The sequence below is a fragment of the Tetrao urogallus genome (genome assembly GCF_951394365.1).
Source record: "Tetrao urogallus genome assembly, chromosome: 2".
In the NCBI taxonomy this organism is placed as follows: domain Eukaryota; kingdom Metazoa; phylum Chordata; class Aves; order Galliformes; family Phasianidae; genus Tetrao; species Tetrao urogallus.
Genome location: NC_136814.1, coordinates 66,902,478 through 66,924,432, shown reverse-complemented (window position 1 = coordinate 66,924,432; position 21,955 = coordinate 66,902,478). Strand labels below are relative to the sequence as shown.

The 21,955-nt window shown below is 41.0% G+C and overlaps 1 protein-coding gene across 1 annotated transcript in view; it reads right to left on the bottom strand.

Annotated features, from left to right (window-relative positions):
- Positions 1-5,988: 5,988 nt before the first annotated feature.
- Positions 5,989-21,955, bottom strand: part of PDSS2 (decaprenyl diphosphate synthase subunit 2) — a gene marked incomplete at both ends in the record, with an annotated part of 112,108 nt that continues 96,141 nt past the window's right edge. Inside the window, 4 exons of the mRNA XM_079549890.1 lie at positions 5,989-6,147; positions 16,246-16,281; positions 19,532-19,663; positions 21,305-21,475. Coding sequence (XP_079406016.1) covers positions 5,989-6,147; positions 16,246-16,281; positions 19,532-19,663; positions 21,305-21,475 — 498 coding nt within the window. The remainder of the gene's footprint in view (positions 6,148-16,245; positions 16,282-19,531; positions 19,664-21,304; positions 21,476-21,955) is intronic.

Sequence of the window (21,955 nt, the reverse complement as noted above, 5' to 3'; positions counted from 1 at the left end):
CTTCATTAGGGCCAGGACTACCATGGAATCATTTAGAATCATAGAATGGTTTGGCGATCTTTAAGGTCATCTAGTTCCAACCCTCTCTGCTATAGGCAGGGCCACTTCCCTTTAGACCAGGTTGCTCACAGCCTCGTCCACAGAATCACAGAATGGCCAGGATTGGAAGGGACCTCAAGGATGATGAATCTCCGACCCCCCTGCCACATGCAGGGCCACCAACTTCCCCATTTAATGCTAGACCAGGCTGCCCAGGGCCCCATCCAATCTGGCCTTGAACACCTACAGGGATGGGGCATCCACAACCTCTCTGGGCAGCCTGCTCCAGCACCTTACCACTCTCTCTGTAAAGAACTTCCCCCTGACATCCACCCTAAATCTTCCCTCCCAGCCTGGCCTTGACTGCTTCCAGGGATAAGACGTTCATAACCTCACTGGGCATCAGCCCTCCTCTCCCTAAGGAATCAGCAACTGGAATGGTAATTTTACTGGATGGACTTTTTTTGGCTACCATTTTTGCTCACTGTTCGTGTATCTGATCTTGTAGATTCGAGGTGGGTTCACCACCCCACTTCCTCATGTCCTCCCCTGGTCATGTAGATGCATCCATGGAATCCTTTCCTTTAAGCAGAGGAAAGCTGACTCTCAGCAACTGAGATGCTGGCCTATATGGTTGAGGACAATCTCTGAGTTACTGGAGCTGTTGGGACAGCCTCTCCACAGTCAAGATGCAGGCATGTAGGGTCAAGAAGAAGAGAGGTTCCTTTTGATTAGCTGAACAACTGACCTGTCCATCACTGGTGCCTGCAAATCATCCAGATCGTTGTAGCCAGGATGCTGGTATATAATATCAGCTTGCTCATCGTAAACTTCTGCCACATGGTCCACATGCACTGGACTTAATCTGGATCTTTGGGTGCTTGGTTGACATCCACGTTGTGGCAGACCACCTCCACCATGGCTAATTCCATCAGTTACTGGATACCTTCCTCAGCAGTGGTCCACTAACCTCAGCAGTATACAGGATCCTCCTTAAAGAGATACCTTTTCCATATGCTTAACTGGAGAAGCTGCCTCCAGAGGCTAAATGAGCTGACTTCTGCTTCTATTGCTTCTTTACTTGGCTGTAGCAAGTACCTGAGTCTGAAGACTGAGGGAGCTGAGGTTGGGTTTCTGGCTTAGCTATTGGTCTCTTGCAGACCCTGTCTCACCCTGAAGGCACTGCATAGTGGTTAGTAGGTGCAGACCAGGCCCCAGCACAGCCTGAGGAGTTATGTCCCTCTGGCACAGCCAGAGCATCGCTTTCTCAAATGCTGTGCCCCATCTTTTGGGGCTTGGGGGCGAAATTCTATATTGCTGGATGGAAAAACTGCTCTTGGTGTCTGTTCTCATTCACTCACGCATCTTTCCAAGACATTCCTAAATAGTTGGTTAGCCTTAGGAAAAGCCAGAATCACATTTCTGAGACAAGCACTCAGAGCAGCCCAGGACACTCAAGGTACTGAAGAGCTGTTGGAGCAAGGGAAGAAGCATCTGCCCTGCACAAGCAGAAGGTGCCATTCTTTGTCTCCTTTACAAACTGGCTCTCAGAAAAGTGGGAAAAGTTGCAGTTATTAGTTGTCTCCACGAGATGGTTCCCAAAGCACTGGGAGAGCAGCAATGCAGGGCCCAAATACCAGATTAGGCTCGAGGCCAGTGCTTTTATCATAGCTCTCCCAGGCAAAGCACAAGCAGGTGCTGCAGAGCACAGTAAACCGCAAAAGGCAAGAACAGCCTTTAACAAGCTCTCAAATTTGATGTACAGCAAGAGAAGGAGCCTAGCATGGAGTAGGTAAGAAACCAAATAAACCAGTGGTGGGAACAATAAATATTGTGACCAGCAACAGGCATAACAGAAGCTCTCCCTCTAACATGCTCCATCCAAATCTGTCGCTACCTCTGTTCTGCCCCGAATTAGGCACCAGAAAGGATTGTTGTGGGCCCACCCTGGAGGGCAGTATGGCAGACTGTGCAGCTGCTTATTCACACTCATTGCCTCCCACTTCCCAAGCAAGCTGGGACAGAGAATCAGAAAAGCAAAAGAAAGAAAAGTTGTGAGTTGGGATAAAAACAATTTAATAGGAAGGGAAAAAAAAACCACAAAAAAACAAGTGATGCAGAAGCAATGACCCCAGCCAACTGATGCCTAACCAGACCCAAAGCAGCAGCTCCCCTGGAAGACAGCCCAGCTTCTATTGCTGAGCGCAACGTTCCATGGCACAGATTGTCCCTTTGGTGAGCTGCAGTCAGCTGTCCACCTGTCCCCAGCCTGCTCACTGTAGGGGGAGAGTGAGATGCACAGAAAGCCTGGGTGCTGTGAAAACTCTGTTCAGCCAAAGCATTGGTCCGCTACTGATACTGCTGTGGTCACAAACCTAGAACACAGCACCATACAGGCTGCAATGAAGGAAATTAGCTCTATCCCAGCTAGTTCCATCCAGTGCACCACAGTAAGTTTTTATTCTCCTCTCCACCATACCCAGAGAGGCTGTTCCCGAAGCGGCCTGTTTTGGGCTTGCAGCCCAACAAGTATAATATGAAAATGGCTTTGGTCCCTGGACGGCTACCCTGCTGCTCAGGACATTGCAAGGATGGCCACCAGGAGGGGTTGATAGAGTTGGGACTGCTTAGACCACTGAGAGCAGACTAACAGGCAACCAAACACTACCAGCCTACAAGTACAGGGAATTAAAGACAGGAGCCAAACTCTTCTTAGTTGTGACAGAAGTAATGAGCCATCACCACCAACTGTTGTGAGGAAGGACATCAGAAACTCCTTCACAAGGAAGGTGAAGCAGCACTGGGACATGCTGCATGGGGAACCTGTAAGAAGTTTCCAAGGCTTGGTGTTGGCAACAATCCCACTGTGAACAGGAGATCTGAATACATGACCCTTAGCACTCCCCTTCCAGCCAAACATTTCTAAGCTCCTATGTACCTTGTTTTCCAAACAATTAGAAGTTGAATTTTACAGCCTTCTTATACAACATTATCACAATTGTGAAGCTGGAAAAACCAGGCTGGAAGTTCCATTAGACACATATGAGACAGCCATCCTAACCACTGCAGCTGTGCTCTTTGCAGATGAATTCAGTTTGGTTTTATGAGCAATTGGGACCTTGTCCTGTATTTTGCATACCCATGGAATGGGCCAGCAATACAAATCCTGGAACGAAGTTCAGAGGAGCAGCTGATAGGTGCTTCTGGTTGAGTCACTTGTGTTTTGGATCAGAGTACTGGTGGCAATTAAGAAAAGCAGACATAAACATTAGGTGCAATTTTCTGTGCCAAAGCCCTTCTGAAATACAAGGGCATGGAAAGGAAACGGCACATGTCCTCGGCTTTGCTAAAAACCAAAATCACCTCACTCCTCAAACTCTTTAATTAATGTACATTCTGATAATTCTCTTGGTCATTAGAAAATTAAAAAAAAAAAACAACAAACAAACACAACAAACGTGACCCTGAAAACAGTTTTTTGGTGTTTTTTTTTTTCAGTCTTACGGATGAGAATTTCACTATATATATTCATGTACTACTAAGACAGCTGAAGACAACACAGCTTCTGTCACCTGGATGGCTGAAGCAAATGTTATGAATTCCCTCCACAACCAGAACTCAGACCTCCCCTCCCCGACATCCTTATAGAAGTAGGTGAGGAAAATAATCCAGGAGAATAAAACTAGAATGGTCTAAAGATTCCACCACTGCTCAGCAACTGCATATGGTGTGGGGAACCCAATTAACCCACAGTTTAACAGAGGGGTGTAATTCTTTGCTTGTGTTTTACCTGGATAAACCAAGGCAACAAAAATTTCTCAATAGTTATAGATAAATATATTGAATATAAAATTACCCAATAACAGTGGTACGGACAACTCATTTTGACTTCTTTTTAAATTACTCTTAAGGAACAGTTTAAGAGCAAGCAGAACTTTCTGGTGGTAAAAACACAAAACCATTCTAAATAGTTTTGTCGATTTGCCTTTATTAGTAAAAAGTACAAATAAAAAAGATGTAATTGCATGAAAAAATAAACCAGGTGTACACAGTTGTTTTGCATGTGTGATTTTTTTCTTCATATAACCGAGGTAAGATAGCTCAGAATAACTCCAGCAGACCCCAGTTTCTTGTAGCCTTTAATCATTTTGAAGCACTTAGCGTAGATGTAAAATAAAGACAAGGTATGGCTTCTTCTATATGTAACATGTAACAATCAGGTCCAGAAAAGCTGTCTGAAATACAACTGGGGTTGAATTTAAGTATTTACTTTCAAGCCTGGTGCCTACGTTAGCTAACCAGTGTACATTTGCACCTGTGAAGTTCCCTGAAGTTCTAAGGCAGATGCCCATGGCTGCCATCACCTGTGTGCTCTTCTGCAGCCTCCAGCCTTCCTGCAGCAGCAGCACCAACATGGGCAGAAGTGCCCTGAGCTTGGGAAGACAGAAAATGCCAGGGCAGGCATGGAAAACAAAGTGCAAGCAAGAAGTGGTCTCATGCTGAAGACATTCTCCAAAATAAAACAAGTCCTGAGTTTTGGACACTGCTCCTGTACAAAGATTGTCTCAAGCGTCCTTATTATACATGCAATATTACAGTATAATATAGACATATATTACATGGAATATTATGTACATTATGCGGGATACATTTTCAGTATATTTTTAGAGGATACAGTTTGTATTTGTATTTTGCACTCGGTGGAATGCAACACGCTGGTCTATGATAAATAAGCTGTGTGACAGAGCGGGGAGGAGTGCAGGGGGAGAAGGAGGGAGGAGAGAATTTAACAGAAATAACTCCACTTAGTGTTTGAGTGAACGATGTAATGAAATCTGTTTGCTGTGCTAGCTGTCTCCAGATCGGGCTGTAATTACACCACAGAAGGAAGAAAGGTAGCTGAGTCTCAATCTAGATCATTTATGTAAACTCAGCCTTCTTGTCAACGATGTTCTCAGATTGCATGCATGCAAACCACAAAAATCATCTCCTATGAACAAAACAGAGACAGTCTCACATTGCAAGCTCCTGATACACCTCAAGCTTTCTGTAGTTGGACTTTAAAATTCAGAACACTGAGATTCAGAACTTCTCCAATGTTTTCTCCATTTCATTCAGAGCCGCGAAAGGCTGCGCTCACAGAAGAATTTCACACAGAATTTGTGTTCTTTTCTGCCCAAGGCTGACATCTAGCCTTACAAATTACCATTTATTTGGCTGAAACGAATACAAGCATCGCAAATCCAGGAAATTATTCTGTGTAAGGTTGTGCAGAAACAAACTACTCGATCTTAGAGAAGGGTATTCCCTCAATTCCTTCAATTCTTTGACCCAGAGAAGCACATTCTGTACGCACAGTACAAAAACCAGGCAGCCACTTCCCTCAGCAGAGCCAAATTAATATTTGATTAAATATCTTAAAGCTCCTACTTACCATGCTTGACACATTTTCTCGGCAAGTTTCTCAGATAGGGAAAGCATTAGACACAGGGCAACTTTACATTGCAATACATGAAAAGAGCGCGAGGAGCCCCGGCCGCGCAGACAGATCAAGGACTTTCCCCTGTTAATTCCCTGCCCTGCAGTGGAAGATGGGGTGCCCGCTGGCTCTGGCAGCCGGGGGCGTTTCGTGTGACACCCGCTCCCTCCGCACGCCCTCCCTGGGCAGGAAAACCACCGGCCTCCGCCCTGGCGCCGTCCCCGCCGATGCCCAATCAATACGCACTTATTTCCTGTCCATTTGCTGAGGTCACGGAAACGGGCCTCATTAATTATTTCTGCCGGCGCAGCCTCAAGTGTGCTTCTGGCACGACAAGTGAATGCGTGACCTTTTTTTATTTCCCCCGTCTTTCTTTTTCCTTTTTCTCCCCCTTCCCCGAATTTTGCCTGTCATGGAGGGAGGTCAGGCGGGTCCCTGCCGATGGGCACCAGGCAGCTCCCACGAAGAGCTCAGGAGAACCGGGTCACGGCGTGGACGATGTTGGCCAGGGCGGCTCTGGCCTCCGAGGGAGGGAAACTCTCCAGGGCTGCCAGTGCGCGGTTTCCATGGCAACGGCACAGGTCGATGGCAGAAGTCACACCTTTGCCAGCCTTGATCGCTTCTTGCAGCTGTTGGGAAACACAGGCATGGAGAGACTGCTCCGGCAGGGCCGGCGCACGGTTAGCTGTGATGGCGGTGCTTCCATCACCTTTTCCCGAGGTAAAGGCAATCACCAAAGCAATTAGAAACAGCTCTCAGAATGGTCTCAGGTGTACAGCTGCTCCATTCTGGCCCCAGACTACAATAAAACTGCAGGTGATTTAACGCTCATCGCCCACTGAGAGCTGCCAGCTCTCCAGGGAGCACAGAACAATACAAGACTTCAAAACATCTGAGCATTTCCACGCCACTGTCTGAGAGCTGCTGTGCAGCACTGGCACACTGCACACTCATTTGATCTCCCATTTGCTGCAGTGAGAAGCTGGATTTTATAAATGCTCATTAAGGACGGCATGCATGGGGCTTTTGCCTTCTGTACTACAGATTTCTATTAATACACTGCATGATTACATTTCTGACAGTGGACAAAAGCAAATTGTCAGTAAAGCAAGGTTTGTTCAACTTTATCATACTCAACTAAGTCTGGATAGAACAGCTTAGGTTGGAGGGGACCTTACAGATCATCCAGCTCCAGGCCCCTGCTGCGGGCAGAGCCACCACTCCCCAGTTCAACTGCCCAGGTTCCATACAACCTGGCCTTGAACAGCTCCAGGGATGGGGCACCTACAGCTTCTATGGGCAGCCTGTGCTGGTGCCTCACTGCCCCCTGCATAAAGAATTTCCTCCCAGCAACTCTTTTGGTTTGAAGCTATTCCCCCTTGTCCTATCACTATCAGACTGTGTAAAAAGTCAGTCCTCCTCCTGCTTGTAAGTTCCCTTCAAGTACTAGAAGGCCACTGTGAAGTCTCCCTGGAGCCTCCACTTTTTCAAATTTAACAATCCCAATTCCCTCAACCTTTCTTCAAAGGAAAGGTGCTCCACCCCTCTGAGTATCTTTGAGGCTCTTCTCTAAACCTGCTCCAACAGCTCCGCATCCTTCTTGTCCTGGTGCCCCAGGGCTGCATGCAGAACTCCGGATGGGGCCTTAGGAGGTCAGAGCTGAGGGGGATAATCACTTCCTTCACCCTGCTGGCAACCCCTCTTCTGATGCAGCCCAGGATATTGTTGGCCTTCCAGGCCCATCCTCTCAATAAGGACAGGCAAACTGAGAATGGTTCAGTGAAACACCCGATGAGAAAGTAAAATTCCCCGTGACATTCACAGCAAGCTGCTGGAAAGATCTGGTATCTAAAAAACTTGGGTAAATGACAGGATAAGTTTCCCACAAAATAATACAGACAATTATCCCTAAACCATGACAGCATTTCATCATCCTTAATATGTCCCACATGGCTTTCATTGTTTAGTTTCATCACGGTATCAGCTTTTTGTTTGTTTGTTTGTTTTAAAAAGGCTTTTCTTGAACACAGGTGCCTACATTAATTACACAGGGTTCTATAAATTATGTTTTCCTCCAACACGTAGCACAATGCCCCAATTCATTCACAAACACATCATTAAAACTGTAGCAACCTAGATGTAAATCATGTCAAAAATATCTAAGCCACGTCCAAACTGTAAAAGTCATCCATTTTATAGATACTTGCATTTAGTTAAAATGAATGATATTTCTTAATACAAACTGAAGTGGATTCATTATCCGTATTTAAAGATGAAATTAGCTGAAAGCATATTACAGCACTTGAGTGTTCAGGTCCCAGTTCATAAAAATTTTATTTTCCTTTTCAGTTAGAATCTTTCTGTGCTGTGCTTTGGAGAACTAACCTGGAGGCAAAACTGCACTGCATCGTTAATTCAACACATCTTTTAACAAATAGGACTCAGCCGTACAGCACAGCTCTGCTGAGAAGGTGGGGACAGGTGAGAGTGAGGAGGTACGTGAACAGCATGGAAAGGTATTTCCTCTCTGCTTCCTTCAGTCATAACGTTGAGAGATGGCAGAGCCCACACACTTGAAGCTAACTCTGCTGATTTGTTAAAGCTCACTAGAAATGTTTAAAGTACCTGCTAGTGCTCGTGTAAGTATACACTGAGATGTAAACTGGAAAGAAATCAACTTCTAAAAAATCTTTACAATCTGGAATGAGGGAGAATTCAAAAACTAACAGAAGGACACAACCTATCTATGTGCTTGTTTTGTGCAAACCTGTAGACTCATACAGTGCCTTGAAGACAAAACAATTGAAAAAAAAATCAGACCAATCTACTATTGAGCGTTTGCAGGCAAAGTTCAAGGAACCTCTAAGCGAAAAAATCTCTGCCTGTATGACAGGTTCCTTCCTCAGCTTTTTAGTCATGAACAATTTCACAGTCCTTAACAACTTTGTTTTGTGCTCCATTTGCAGAACCAGCCAGCCAGTTCAAGTAAGTATACATACACTGAGGTAAACCAGCCTGGATTAATCAGAGTGAGCGTTACCTCTGTCTCAGACACGGCTGTTAAAAAGGAAGGGGAAAAAAAACACGAGTACAAATTGGGCTTTTTGTAGCAAGAAAGTTATTAAAGAAATTCAAGATGTAACTCCATAAGAAACCAGGCTTCAGTAGTCCTGCTTTACACAAAACAACTGATTTATGTATTTAGCTGCACTGTTAGTTTTACTGGAGCTACACTTGCTCTCAATTTTTGAACTTCAGTGATTTCATGTAATGAACTTCACAAATTAAGTACATTAAAAAATCCACGTATCCAGTTTAGATGTATTATTCCTATTATTTCACTTAGATAGGAACAGATAATTTTTTAGGCAAATTAATAGAAAAGAAAAACAAACTCTTTCAATTTATTACTGTATAAACTTCGATTAAGCTCCCTTGTTAATTTCTTCTAAACAAAGGGATCACATCTTCTGGTCTCTACTTACAAGGCTTCATTTTGCGCTAGCATATTTCCACTGCTAGGAACAATTTCATCTATCATTAAAATACAATCTACTTCAGAGCAGCATTCAATAATTAAAACAGAATACAGGTCAAGATAGAGATTACTTAGACTTTTTTTTTTTTTGCCAGTTCAACTGCAAGATATGCTGGAATACTGCATTTTAAATTTTTGGCTTTTGTTCCAACCACTGGCAATAAAGCCTTACTTCTTTCTAAAGGTGCCAAGCATGTGAAAGTTCACAGAAGGGCTCTTGTTTCAATTCAGCTTTAAGAATAGTTTTAAAATAGTGCAGCCCAATTAAGATTCATAAGGGAAGCAATAACCCCTCCCAGCAAACCAACACTGTTTTTCCTCAGCACCCTCAATCTATCCAGATGTTTACCAGGCTTAGTGGTTTTTCACTGTACACGTGAAGCTCAGAAACACAAAGTTTTTTTGTCTGAAAGGTTGCTCTATGAGTCTAAAAAAAAGCAACACAACAACAAAATCTTCAACTAAATTCAAATCAACAAGGAATAGGTTGATAGGTCCCATTTCTCTCATATTTGAACCATACTTCTTCCTTCACAGTTACCTACACACCTATCTTTTCTTGAAACAGTGTGCCCTTGCAGCAAAGATCATGAACCAACCTCAGGCTGCGTTAGCAAGGAAAGGCTGCAAATTGCTTGGTTTGGCTTAAGAGTAGAAGGCTGGAATTGCTGCCCCGACCATCTCAAGGACCAGTGCAAAGGAGCCACTGATCAAAGGCTTATGTGGAAAGGAGGAGAAGCACTGGGCTCAGGTAGCAGCATGAGAAATGCTGATGAGACTCAAGGAAATTCTTTTCCACTGGGAGGACAGTCAATCCAACAGGTTTCTCAGGCAGGTTATAAGAACTCAAGTTCTTGCAGGTCTCCAGAACTCAGACAAGGCTCTGAGCTAATCAATTCACACTAGCTCTGCTCTGAGCAAAACGAGGGACCAGATGTTCCCCAGAGTTCCCTTCCAACTTCAATTACCATATCATTTTGTGACTAAAGCGGAGTTCTGAGCACTGTTTTCTAGTCTCCTTGTCTTAGAAGGTAAAAAGAAAATTTAACACAGAAATTACATATTTGCCTTCCAGAGCAACTGTTCTGGGCTCCTACTGGAAAAGACTGCTTGACTGAGGGCAACAAAAGGACAAAAGGGCAAGCTAGGAACTGCTGGATTTTGGAGACTGAAGAATCATGAAGACAAAAAACCAGCAGGTGTTCAAGTATAAAGGAACAACTTCAATTCTTTTGTGCTGATATATCTTTACCTTATTTTCCAGCCTAAGGAAAAACAAGATTCCTTTTAGACAGTTCTACCTACAGGGAGCAATACATTCTGCAGAGGGAAAGACTGTGAATATGTAGTAAATATTTTGATAGCACTAAATTTTATGTGCAAATGGAGAAGAGCACAGGAATTCCTTTTTCTTTTTAGTAATGATCAAATTTAGAATTAAGTGACAAGATAACAAGCAACTATAGAAAAAAAATGTATTTTTTGTTTGAATGGTCCTGAACACCTTAATTTCTTCTATACTGAAATCTTCAAACACCCTGTATGAACTGATCTTGAACTATTCTAAATTTCTGAAACATACATTATTTACCAAAATAGAACCCCCAAATACAAATTGTAAATTGGTTTGTGGCTGAGTGACTGACTAATGCATTGTTTACAGTGCTCTGAACTAGCTTTTCTAAATCTGTTCTCTCTTTACTTGGTAAGAACTATATTACACTGCTGAAACGTCACCTTAAACAGTCTTAAAGCCTATTTTACAGCCAGTAGATCAATTTTTTGATTTTTTTCCTATATTTTTGAAGTACCTTGGGGTGTCTCAGTACTCACTCGCAGTCCTTGTGGCCAAACACAGATTAATACTCTTCCTTCTCAATCTAGGCTGGACAATCATTTAAGTGCATTACTTCATACTATCACTGAATACATTTTTTCAGACTTTGTTGGTTATATGCAAAATAATATGCCATTTGAAAAAGGAATGATAAATACATTTATGCAATATTTGCCTTTTTGTTTTGATATAAAAGGTAAAAAAAAATGCACCTTTAAAGAGCATAACAGCCATTAGTAGAACAGGATTTATTTTCCTTACTTATCTGACAAACAGCTGACATTTCTACTTCAAACTTCAACCCTTTCTAGGAAGAGACCAAATCTGGAATGAGTCACCCCTAACAGTACAGGAAAGATGTCCTGTTTATAGAGAACACTTCTGCCCCACCTGTTACACAGTTACAGAAGGACACTTTGCCAAATTATTGCAAGCCATCTTGAGTGTCTGATAGAACGTATAAACCTTTTACCTTTCTAGAGAAGATACTAACTTCTCTTCCTTATGCCTTTCCAGGTCTTCCACAATGAACTTGACAAGACCTATTAGCTTTTCAATCTAAACAGTGATAGATGTACGATGAACCCAAAAGTATGACATGCTCTAATCACAGTAACACAGGTAGCCAATACAAACGCGTCATCTTAGCGCACACAAGTAATTAATATGATATTTATGCTAAAAAAAAAAAAAAAAAGAAGTGATATTGTTTCGTTTAATGAAACAAAGTTATGTTGGATTCTCATCCTAAAAAGGCCATGGAAGACATCCACCAATTAAAAACAATGATACAGCTGATTTTTGGTATTGCATATGCGCTTGAGTACTTCAGATAACTGTTACCTTTCTTTAGTTTAGCCAAAATCTAAATTCAAAAGAAAGAAACAAACACACAGACTCAGAAAACAAAACCTCCTAAATTTACCCCAAATAACAACATAACAGCATCCCCCATTTAACAAGTGATCATAGAATCACAGAATCATAGAATCGTCAGAGTTAGAAAAGACCTGCAAGATCATCTAGTCCAACCATCCACCTACCACCAATGCTGCCCACTAAACCATGTCCCTGTGTACCACATCTACACATTCACTGAACAGCTCCAGGGATGGTGGCTCCACTACCTCCCTGGGCAGCCTGTTCCAGTGTCTCATCACTCCTTTTGAGAATAAGTTGCTTCTAATATCCAACCTGAACCTCTCCTAGTGCAACTCGAAGCCATTCCCACTCATCGTATCAAATAATTTGGATGTTAACAAAAGATATATTTATTTCAGGGAACAAAAGTGAATGCCAACGAGCAATAATGGCCAACTTCTCCATAAGGGACAGGGAGCCACGGGAGATGACTCCCAGCAGGGCATGGGACCGGTCCTACAGGGTCCCATGAGGTGAGCATCATCCATTTTGAGATCTGGTTAATTCCCAACGTGCAGTAAGCTGCTTCTCCTGAGAGGCTTTGTCTGCTTATGTAATATTGCTAACATATCAAGAATAAGTATACTCTCTAACAAGTGTTGTTTTAATATACAGAACAAAAGAAACTAATGGCAATTGTTGCAAACAAGAGATTTTAACAGAAAACTAGCAGAGGTCACTACCATCTACAAATACCAATTCTGTTTTTAGCTCTCTGCTGCATTTCAGGAGCAGGACAGCAGCTAGTCTACTGCCTGTAGTCCCATGACACCTCTCATGGTGATACTCTGGCATTTAATTAATCAGAGCTGAGGGAGCACTGTAATTTATGGTGTGAGATGGTAAAACTACTCCAAAGACAGCACCACAGTAGGACACGTGCGCTGAGTAAGGCAGTCAGGAGTGAGCTGGTCAAGCAGAGTCATACGCCCTTGCTGGTGCAGCTGGATGGCACTGTGTTATTGTTACTGACACCAAGAAACCTCACTGTTTCCAGATGTGACCTTACCCATTTTTCTTCTTTAGTTCTTTCCTTCTGTATGTGAAGCCAAGACATTAGCACCATGCACTGTATGAATGGATCTACCACTTCCTGACTCATATTACTGCCAATCCAGTATAAAATCAGCTCTGTTAAAATCTTGTGGTGGTTCTATACACAAACTATCAAAGTATATCACAGCACTGCTGACGTGCCATATTTCCTGTGCCAGTTTGGATGAAAGGACTCCACAAGAAAGCAAGTGAGTAGGCCTACATTAAAAAAAAAATTGTTTTGCCATATCTTCTTTCACTTGACCTAATTTATCTTTTACGAATGCTATATTAAGAAAAACAACAGGTCCTTTCCATGGCATGCTATCTGGATGCAAAATATAGGATGTCACTGTAGTCTTGTAATTCTTCTAGAGCCTTGGCCAGTGAACAAGAATTATTCACTCCTGCTACTTTTTGTACTTTTGTTACTCTCACTTAACAAGACTGCATAATGCCTCGCACCATTAAGTCTTGATTTCAGTGGAAGATTTTTAACCAAAATTATAAATAAGTGATTCACTGAGGATCTCAATTTGTTTTTGTAGAATTACAGCTTATCTGTGGCAAATAACTTGTAAAATGGACAAAGAAGCCTGAGATTTTCGTTGAAATTCAGCGTACTAATGAGGATGACAGGAAATCACATTTCAATGACACACAAGCTTTGTTTCTGCCATATATTGGTACTTTTACTGTTGTTATCTGAGAAACACCATTGAAATAGAGCTTCAACTACTTTTTCATCTCTGTAAGAGACTTTCAAACAACATAATGATGGATCAATAATTTGTCTGGATGTGGTGTGATGGTACAGCAAAATTCAGAGTGAAACATTCAGATAATAATGCAAGAAAATAAGAGTCTTTCTGATATCAAAGTCTTTCTAATAAGAAGATTGATACGCTGGGAAAAAAAAAGTACTGATAATTTTGCAGAACAGTGACCTTATTGACATGATAGTCTTAGGGCTAATTAAATTAATGAAAAGTATTTCACTTCTGTTTTTATCTCAGAGCCCTAACAAAATTTTCTAGCACCATCAAGACTTTTTTTTTGTCAGTGGAAAAGCTCAGAAAGATCATTTTCATATAACATGCACCATATGAACAGTTAAAAAGTTCTTAAGCAGCCTTTTAGTAGTAGTCACTTTGGATGGATAGATCTCAATTTCTCATCCTTTCCTTAATTCATTATTTTAATTGAAATCTGCAGTGAATAAGGTGAAATATTCTTAAGCAGACAAAACAGCAAAAGGTCTTTATGTACATATTGTTATGAATTTAAATAAACAAACAGCATTTTTATTTTGTGCAAATGGCATGCTGAAGTTCATAGTAAAAATGAAGTTTTGCATCTAGTTTTGGTGACCATAGCTTTTTCAAAATGAAAGAGGTGTTTCAGAGACTCAAAGAGAAGCAAGGCTCTGGATTTGATTAGAAATGTTAAAGTAAATCTAGCAACTGAATAGAGATGAGAGGAGACACTGACGCTGTGAAAAAAAAAACAACACAAAAAACAGCAAATGTGCAAAATACTGACTTTGGTGGTACAGGAGTAAAGACATCACAGCAAAGAACAAAAAAGAAATACAAATTTGTGTGGCACAATATATACTCTAATTGGCTGTGTGCATGTACCGGTCAAGCTACTACACTGAGATGACAGGTTACTGAGCTTACTGAGCATGGATGTAACTACTGGCCACTTTTATTTTAAATGAAGAAACACAGAAGAGAGGGATGTGACACCAATTTTGAAACTGATGTTCTCAAAAAACAAAGTTGATTATTGTTTGAGTGTGCAAAAGCAATGGAGAATTTTTCACTAATAAACTACTACTAGTTCTTCATTACTGAACTCATAATACTCATGAATGTGTAAGAGATGATCAGCCAGAGCACTGAAATCATGTTTCCCAGCTGAAGTCGACTGCATGAAATAAAAACCTCAAGAAGGCTTTTTCCTTTCCTTTTCCCTTTCCTTTCCTTTCCCCTTTCCTTCCCTTCCATCCAAGTGTCCAAGTTGCACAGTCACACTAAGTTTTCCAACTTCATATGAAGGATTCAAAATATGAAATCATGCAAGTAAAAATTAGAATATAACAACAAATACATAATTCAGTAAAGCAATTTTAGAAGCCTTTAGAAGCCTTTCTCCCACCTCCCACTTTTTTTTTTGTTTTAAACTATGGAAATGACACCGGGCATGTCACAACTGTAACTCTTATAAGAAGGAAATCCATTCTATAGTTAGAAAAGCAAGTAGCGTCGTCTGAACATTCAAAGGAGTGTTTCACATATTTGAGGAAAAGAATTCAGTACTCTCAGCAATGATTTAGAAAGTGACAGTTGTATCAGTCTTTTCCTATTGTTAAAAACAAAACAAATCAAAACACCAAATCAAAATGAAGATGATTTTAAATAGTTAGTTAAAGTTGAGATCCTTTTCATGCTTGAACAAGAAGAAAAAATAGCAATTCAAACTTTCTTAATATGGTATAACTACATTAGAAGTCTGACCTGTAACACGTATACATGTTAACTTACCATATTAACAGCAAACATTCATAGCTGTAATGTTCTTTAAACTCTACTCCAAGAGGGTGATTCTCAATTGTGTGAGAGCAGTAACTTAACAATTATTTCCCAGTGATGCTGGAGGAAGCTAACTGGACCCTCATGATGTACTTAAGACTCGGAACAACTCAGCTTTGTGCTCACTGAGTAACTTGGAGACAAAGCTCATCTTCTATCTCCACCACAGTTAAGCTGTTCTCCAGTACTGAAGGAGGGAGCCTTCTATGTCATCTCCTGCACTTCTCTAAGAGCACCACAATGCTCCAGCTACTTTCAGCTGATAAGCTAGTTAATTCACATCTGCTTTTACTACAGAGCAGTTGCATAGCAAATGCTGTGGTGACTTAGCTCAAAGCTGTAACAGGAACTGAAAGAAAGACAAATTGTTATAAAACACCTGTGTGTAGGTGTGTGTATTTTTCTAAAGGAAGCAGAGTATTAAGGTGAGATTAAGAAAAGAATAACAGCATATTCTATCAATAAGTAGAGATCACTGCTGGCAGCTAACCTGCAAACAACTGCAGAAAAGGAGACAGCAAAAGCTGACAAAAAGCTGACTTCAGAACTAAGTTTGGAGAATTAAATGGAATAAATAATGGCAAATGATCATTAAATGGCTGTGTTTGATACAGGATAGATAACTGTTAGTGACTTTTCAAATCAAGTAATAGTACAAGCCATTCTCTCTCTCTTCCTCTCTCCATGCATACATGCGTAAAGTGGCTTAAATAAGGAAATTTCAACTGTCAAGAATAACCTTGAAAATGTCACACATAATATTAAAAATAAAAAGCAGGTTTAAATGTAATTTACTGACCTTCTTGTAGTCCATCAAATTTCCTTTTCCTTGTGCCTTAAAGAGAAAGAGAGATTTTATATAAGACATTACCTATATAGACTACAGTAGCAAGAGTATAAGATGCAATTAGAAGACCTACTACTTTAAACAGAATTGACTTTCTTTAGGAATCTGATGCAGAAAAAATACAACTGAAGTTATTACCAGCTTATCCAACTCTGTTTCACAGAATCAGGCTTTTTAGTCTTAGTAATACCAGAAGAGGTGTGTTCGGCATGCCCTCTCCTAAACGTAAGATGTTACAAGCAGCAGGAGTATTTTCTCATTCTCTGCTCCTCTCAAACACTCGAGCCAACAGCACTTACACTTCTCCAAGCAGCAGCCTTAGCTAATGTTTCCTAAGCTTTCTTTTTACAATAGCACATTTGCCCTTTTCTTCCTTTTATCCTCACAGTAGTTTGCTCTCTGACTTTTACTGACCCTGATTTCGGGCACAGAGACTTTCTTCTATTACATAAGATTTCTGCATCTGGTTTAGCTTCCTCACTGACTTGCAAAAATTGGGGTAACTTTCCAGGTCTCACTGCTTGGCTGTGCCAAGGCTCTTGGGAGTGCAAAGGTTCTGGGCCTCAAATAAAAGGATCTGTGTACCAGCATGCTCAAGATATGAACAAGCAACTCAGCTCAGCCTTCCTTCTGAATACCACATGCCAGTAGTGAGGGACAATAATATTAAGACATTCTTCATTGATAATCAGGTGGTGTAAAATCAGCTCATCTTGCCAGGAAGAAAGATCCCTGAATCCCCCATGGAATGGCTCAAAATGCATCAGATAAGCAGATCACAAGCAGACAGTTTATGACAATGCTTTTGAAGCAGGTTTTCAGGAGTAGTGGTTTTGAAGATTGACTTTTCTTTCTCAGATGAGGTGACCCTCTTATGTATGTTCTTAAAACCTACGCTTCACAATACTTAACAAAGCATCTGATAAATCATCTACAAAGCATTTCGGAAATGCTTTTCTTCTAGTTGTGATTCTTTAGAGAAGGCTCAGAAAGACCTGGTAAAAGGTACAGGGATTACTTTGGCCTAAGTGAGATTGTTTCTAATTTATTCTCTTATTGAATTAAAAATGTTGTGGGCTAAGATGAGTTCTAGACCTATTTTTTTAATTTTAAGAATACAAGGCTTTCCAAAATCTCAGCAGGACTGCATTTAGCAGCTATTTTAACACTTTTGTCTAGAGGTCAGCATTCAAGCATTTGTCTACAGTGGTGTTTTCTGGAAACTATTCAGGGCTGGACTTAAGTTTATTGAAAAAAAGAAAAAAAACACCCCCAAAATAAAGACATTTCAGGACTCTACTCCCCAGCCCATATTGCTTTTCAAATAAGACAGCTGACCATTCATTGGCTATTTTACTTTTAAATACAAAAGGTTGGAGGGGTTTGGTGGTAAAATCAGTGAGAATAGATCTCTGGCCTTTGTGTATGATCATTCATGTACGTATCTGTGTATGCATGCATACACACACACACACACACACACATATATACATACATCTACAACTTTTTTTCTCTTTTATGACACAGCTTCCCTTTGTATACATCCCAATTTTCTTTTAAGGCAGTTTCTGAACATCCAAATTTGAAGGTAATCTTCTCAAAATACACACATTCTAAGTGTTGATGCAGCCTTCCACATGTGGTGATCTGGTGCGTTTTGTTCTTTTCAAATAAAGAAACAAGAGGGTTTTTAAATGGTCTCCAGCTCAGCAGCAAGAAGGTGCCATATGCCTGTCTCTATTCTAAAGCTACCGTAGGAACAGCGCCTGTTTCTGGACTTGTGACAAGAGAACTCTGGGGAAACAATGACAAAAAGTCCTGGGCTCCACAGCATTTCAGGCATCCTTGATTAAGACACGAATGACAGGCAGTAAGTCCTGGCCACATACTTTGTATTTAGCTAAAATAATAGTAAGTACAATACTTCTATGTAGAGCATGTCACTTTTTTCCCCTTCAGCAAAAACCGCTTCATTGTTTCTATCATGCCCATTTTTGGTATAAGAATTAGCAAGGAGACAGACGGCACTCCTGGAATCCTGCAACCTCCTCTAGATTCTGCAGATGGGAAATGGTTTCAAAGCCTTTATAAAGTGCGCTGTGGTAATACCATTATTCTCCAACTGCAATCATCTAAATCCATTTACATTCAACTCACATCTGAGCCTTGTGTTGAGACTGCAGAATTTGAAAATTTCTCATCATACATTATGAAACATCGTCGTCTAATTTCAAATTGACATAAAGCTTGTTTTGGTTCAAGATTCACACACAGTACCACTGCAACCTGGCCACCATAAATGGAGAACTAGGCAGAAGCTCAAACTTTACATCCTGCGATGCTGAGTTCTGCTTTCAAACCAAGAAGGAAAGAAGCCATCAACAAGCATCTTAAAAGAACGTGTTTGCAGGGAGCTAGCTTATTATCAAAGGCAGCAGACTTTCTCCTGAAAAATCAGTGTAACAACATCAGGAATTTCCAAACAGTACACATCACAGCTGTTTAGTCAGGCAAAACATGTCTGTCTGATACAGGAACACAACAGAATGCTTATTTCTGGTCATATTTTTTGTGTCTTCCCCTCTTTCTCCTCCCTGCTTTCCTGTATAGTTATCTATTTGTATTTCAGCACACAGGAAATACTCATAGGCTGGAATGCCACAGTTCTATGTGGTAATGTAGAACAGATATATGCTACACAGCCATCTCACTTTTATATCCTTCCTTATGTGTTAGAGAAAAGATAACTGAATGAAGAGAACTGAGCATGAGGACATCAACCAGCTAGACCTCTCCAATACTTTGTAGTGGTCAGGAAGCCATGTCTCCCAGGTCTTTTCCCTCTGTTGAAAATCACAGATCCCAGAGAAAAGTTAGCTGAAGAAAACGTGTACTTACCTTTTGACCACTCTGGTGGCATTACACTGCCACTGAAAGTAGGTTTAAGCTAAGATATAGGACTTTGCACAAATAGTAAGGGACAGATGCTCCATGGAAGTGAATCTGCTCGTTACACTGACACACAGAAGTCGTAAAGAGCTCATTTGTCAGCTCCTCTGATTTCACCCTCTTGAAATAATGAAAGAGAGTGGTTTTAGGTATTGGAAAGTAGAGGTAATAACCTTTGCATTATCTCATCTGATGTCAGTTTCTGAGTTTCTCTGTAGATTGAAAGCACAGATGGGAAGAGAGATGCAAATGACAGAAGTTGGCAATTCTAAACAATGTTTTAATTTACCTCTCTGATCTGTTTAATCCATGCATCCCTTCCAAGGAATTCCTGATGAAGGACTGCAGGAGCACAATTCAAACTGAAGGCCATGGCATCACTAGAACTTTCTTTAACAAACGGCTGAAGGTCTGAATGCAGCTGAAAGAAAAGAACAGTTTTTTTCAACTTCCAGAAGCAGACTATACATTCACATCTACCAATTCAAAGCCCGTATCCCAATTCTATAGCTACTTGCCATTTTCTGCTTTGACACTTGCATTCTGGTTGCACTTCAAGACTGAAGGAGGGAAAGGAAGAAGGAGAAGCACTGCAGTGGCAGAAAGTTGTGATAAAGACAAGTACATAGAGTATCTCCAAATAAGTAGGTAAAGGACAGCTTGCAGAGCTGGGCAAGTGATGAGACAGCCAGGTAAGGAATTGTTGAATGGAAAGAAGTGGAAAAAAAACCATAAAAGAAAGAACGATTTAGTCTTTGTTGGGAAGATCAGTTTTTCATCTGTTAAGGGCAATGCACTCTTTCTACTTCCAGTAACCAAAGAAGTTGATGTAGTACGATCTGTTTTCTGACAAAGGAAATATTACACAGCTAATAGCCTTCTATGAAAATCATGTAATCCTTTATACACAACCATATTAATCACTAGAGAAAGAATTAATATTAAAGCACACACTAAATATATTAAAGCTATAGTCTGAACTAGATGTAGTTTACTCTCAGAGTAGTACCTAGCAATATTTGTATGTCAATGAAGTCCTGCTTTTGAAAACCACTTCCTTTTCTTGGAGGAACTAGAAACCACATAAACCAACTGAGTAGGAGCGGATGGGAGGTCTGTTTGCCTGTCTCAAACGATATCTTCCTTTACAAGTACTGCAATACAGATGGAGTGGTTATGTGAGGCAAAACAAGAGTGCTGAAGATCTGAATCTTTTGCTTTGTACTACGTCTAGCTGTGGACTGAAAGACTGAAGAAAATATTTCCGTCCAGTTTTCAGTGAAGAAAATGCAGCTTAACACTTCAACTCAAACATAAGTTGACTAAGTGGATGCACTCCTGACTTGAACTGAAATTGCCAGAGATACGCCTCTGTGTAAGGCCAGTGAGCTCCCACAGAGGACACGTAGAAATCTTAAACCTGCACAGACATTTTGCAGTGACTGTCTCACTCTAGCATGAGGGAGGGTCAGACTTTTTCTGGGAAATCCTACTGCTGCAGAAGTTTATGCTCCTACTGTTCTCATCTGGTTACCTCCCTCGCTACGCATCATTTACTCCCTTTGGAAGTTAGCTCCACAGCAGATTAGCCAGAAGAGAACACATGCAGGTACTTCAGCCACTGCAGCTCCTGTCTCAGTCTCATGTGCTGCTGCAGGAAGCTGAACTTATTGGCACAAACATATGCATGGAGGCAGCTTGGCACCCAACACCTGCTTCCTTCTGCAATTCCTGCTGCTGGGACTATAGCTTCAAGAAGAACACAGGAGCACAGAAAGTAAAGCTTTAAGCTGCTACAGACAGACGAACCAGAGGGACTTTTAACAGAGCCTCGAATGAAATAAACCACACAGCCAGAAAGTGTGATTTTGCAAGCTCATAAGCACTGTTCATATCAGCAGTTTCTGCAAACGTTATACCAGGCAGTGGTCAAGTCTCTCAGTACCATTAACCTGCTGACAAAGGTCTGTGGCATAGTGGTGGTACAGAACAGAGCTCAAGACCAACATATCTTGCAAGTTTTTCCAATTTTAAAATCACAGACTGAAAGAAAAAGGTGTACCTTATGACTCATGGACATGTGCTTTCCATACCGAAATGCCATGTCCTGAATCTCAGAGCTATGCTTTGCTAGTTCCATTGCAGCCTGGCAGCTCTTTGCCAGCAAGGCACTATGTGACAGGAAAACCTGTTCCTTCCACGTAGATATCCCGATGTCATCTGTAAGACAGTTCTGCAAATGAAAGAAAGGTGAAAATGAAAACACCAAAACTGCAACTGTGTCAGCTCATGGAAGTTAGCACTGCGGCAGAGGAAAATGCAACATGTGGTAAGTAACAAAACTCTGGATGCCAACGTGCTAAACATAAGTTCTTCTACGGATAGGTAGAGAAAAATACCAGAATAAATATGCCTGAAACTTCAACAAACAACATTTTCATCTTCTGCTCAAAAAGAACTGCAAACAAAATATGTGGAATTGTCAACAGATTCCACACAGATCCTTTTCTACATTACTTTATTATTACCCTGAACATTAACAGTCAGTTACACTCCCTCTGCGGTACTGGGAGAAAAAAGAAAGCAGAAAGCAAACTACGTCTGTATTTCAGCCTCTCGCCAGTAACTAAGAACCAGCAATCCCAAACAAACAGGATGTCATCTCAGAAGTCACTCTCATTTCTTCTTTGCAGTTAAGAAAAAAAAAAAAAAC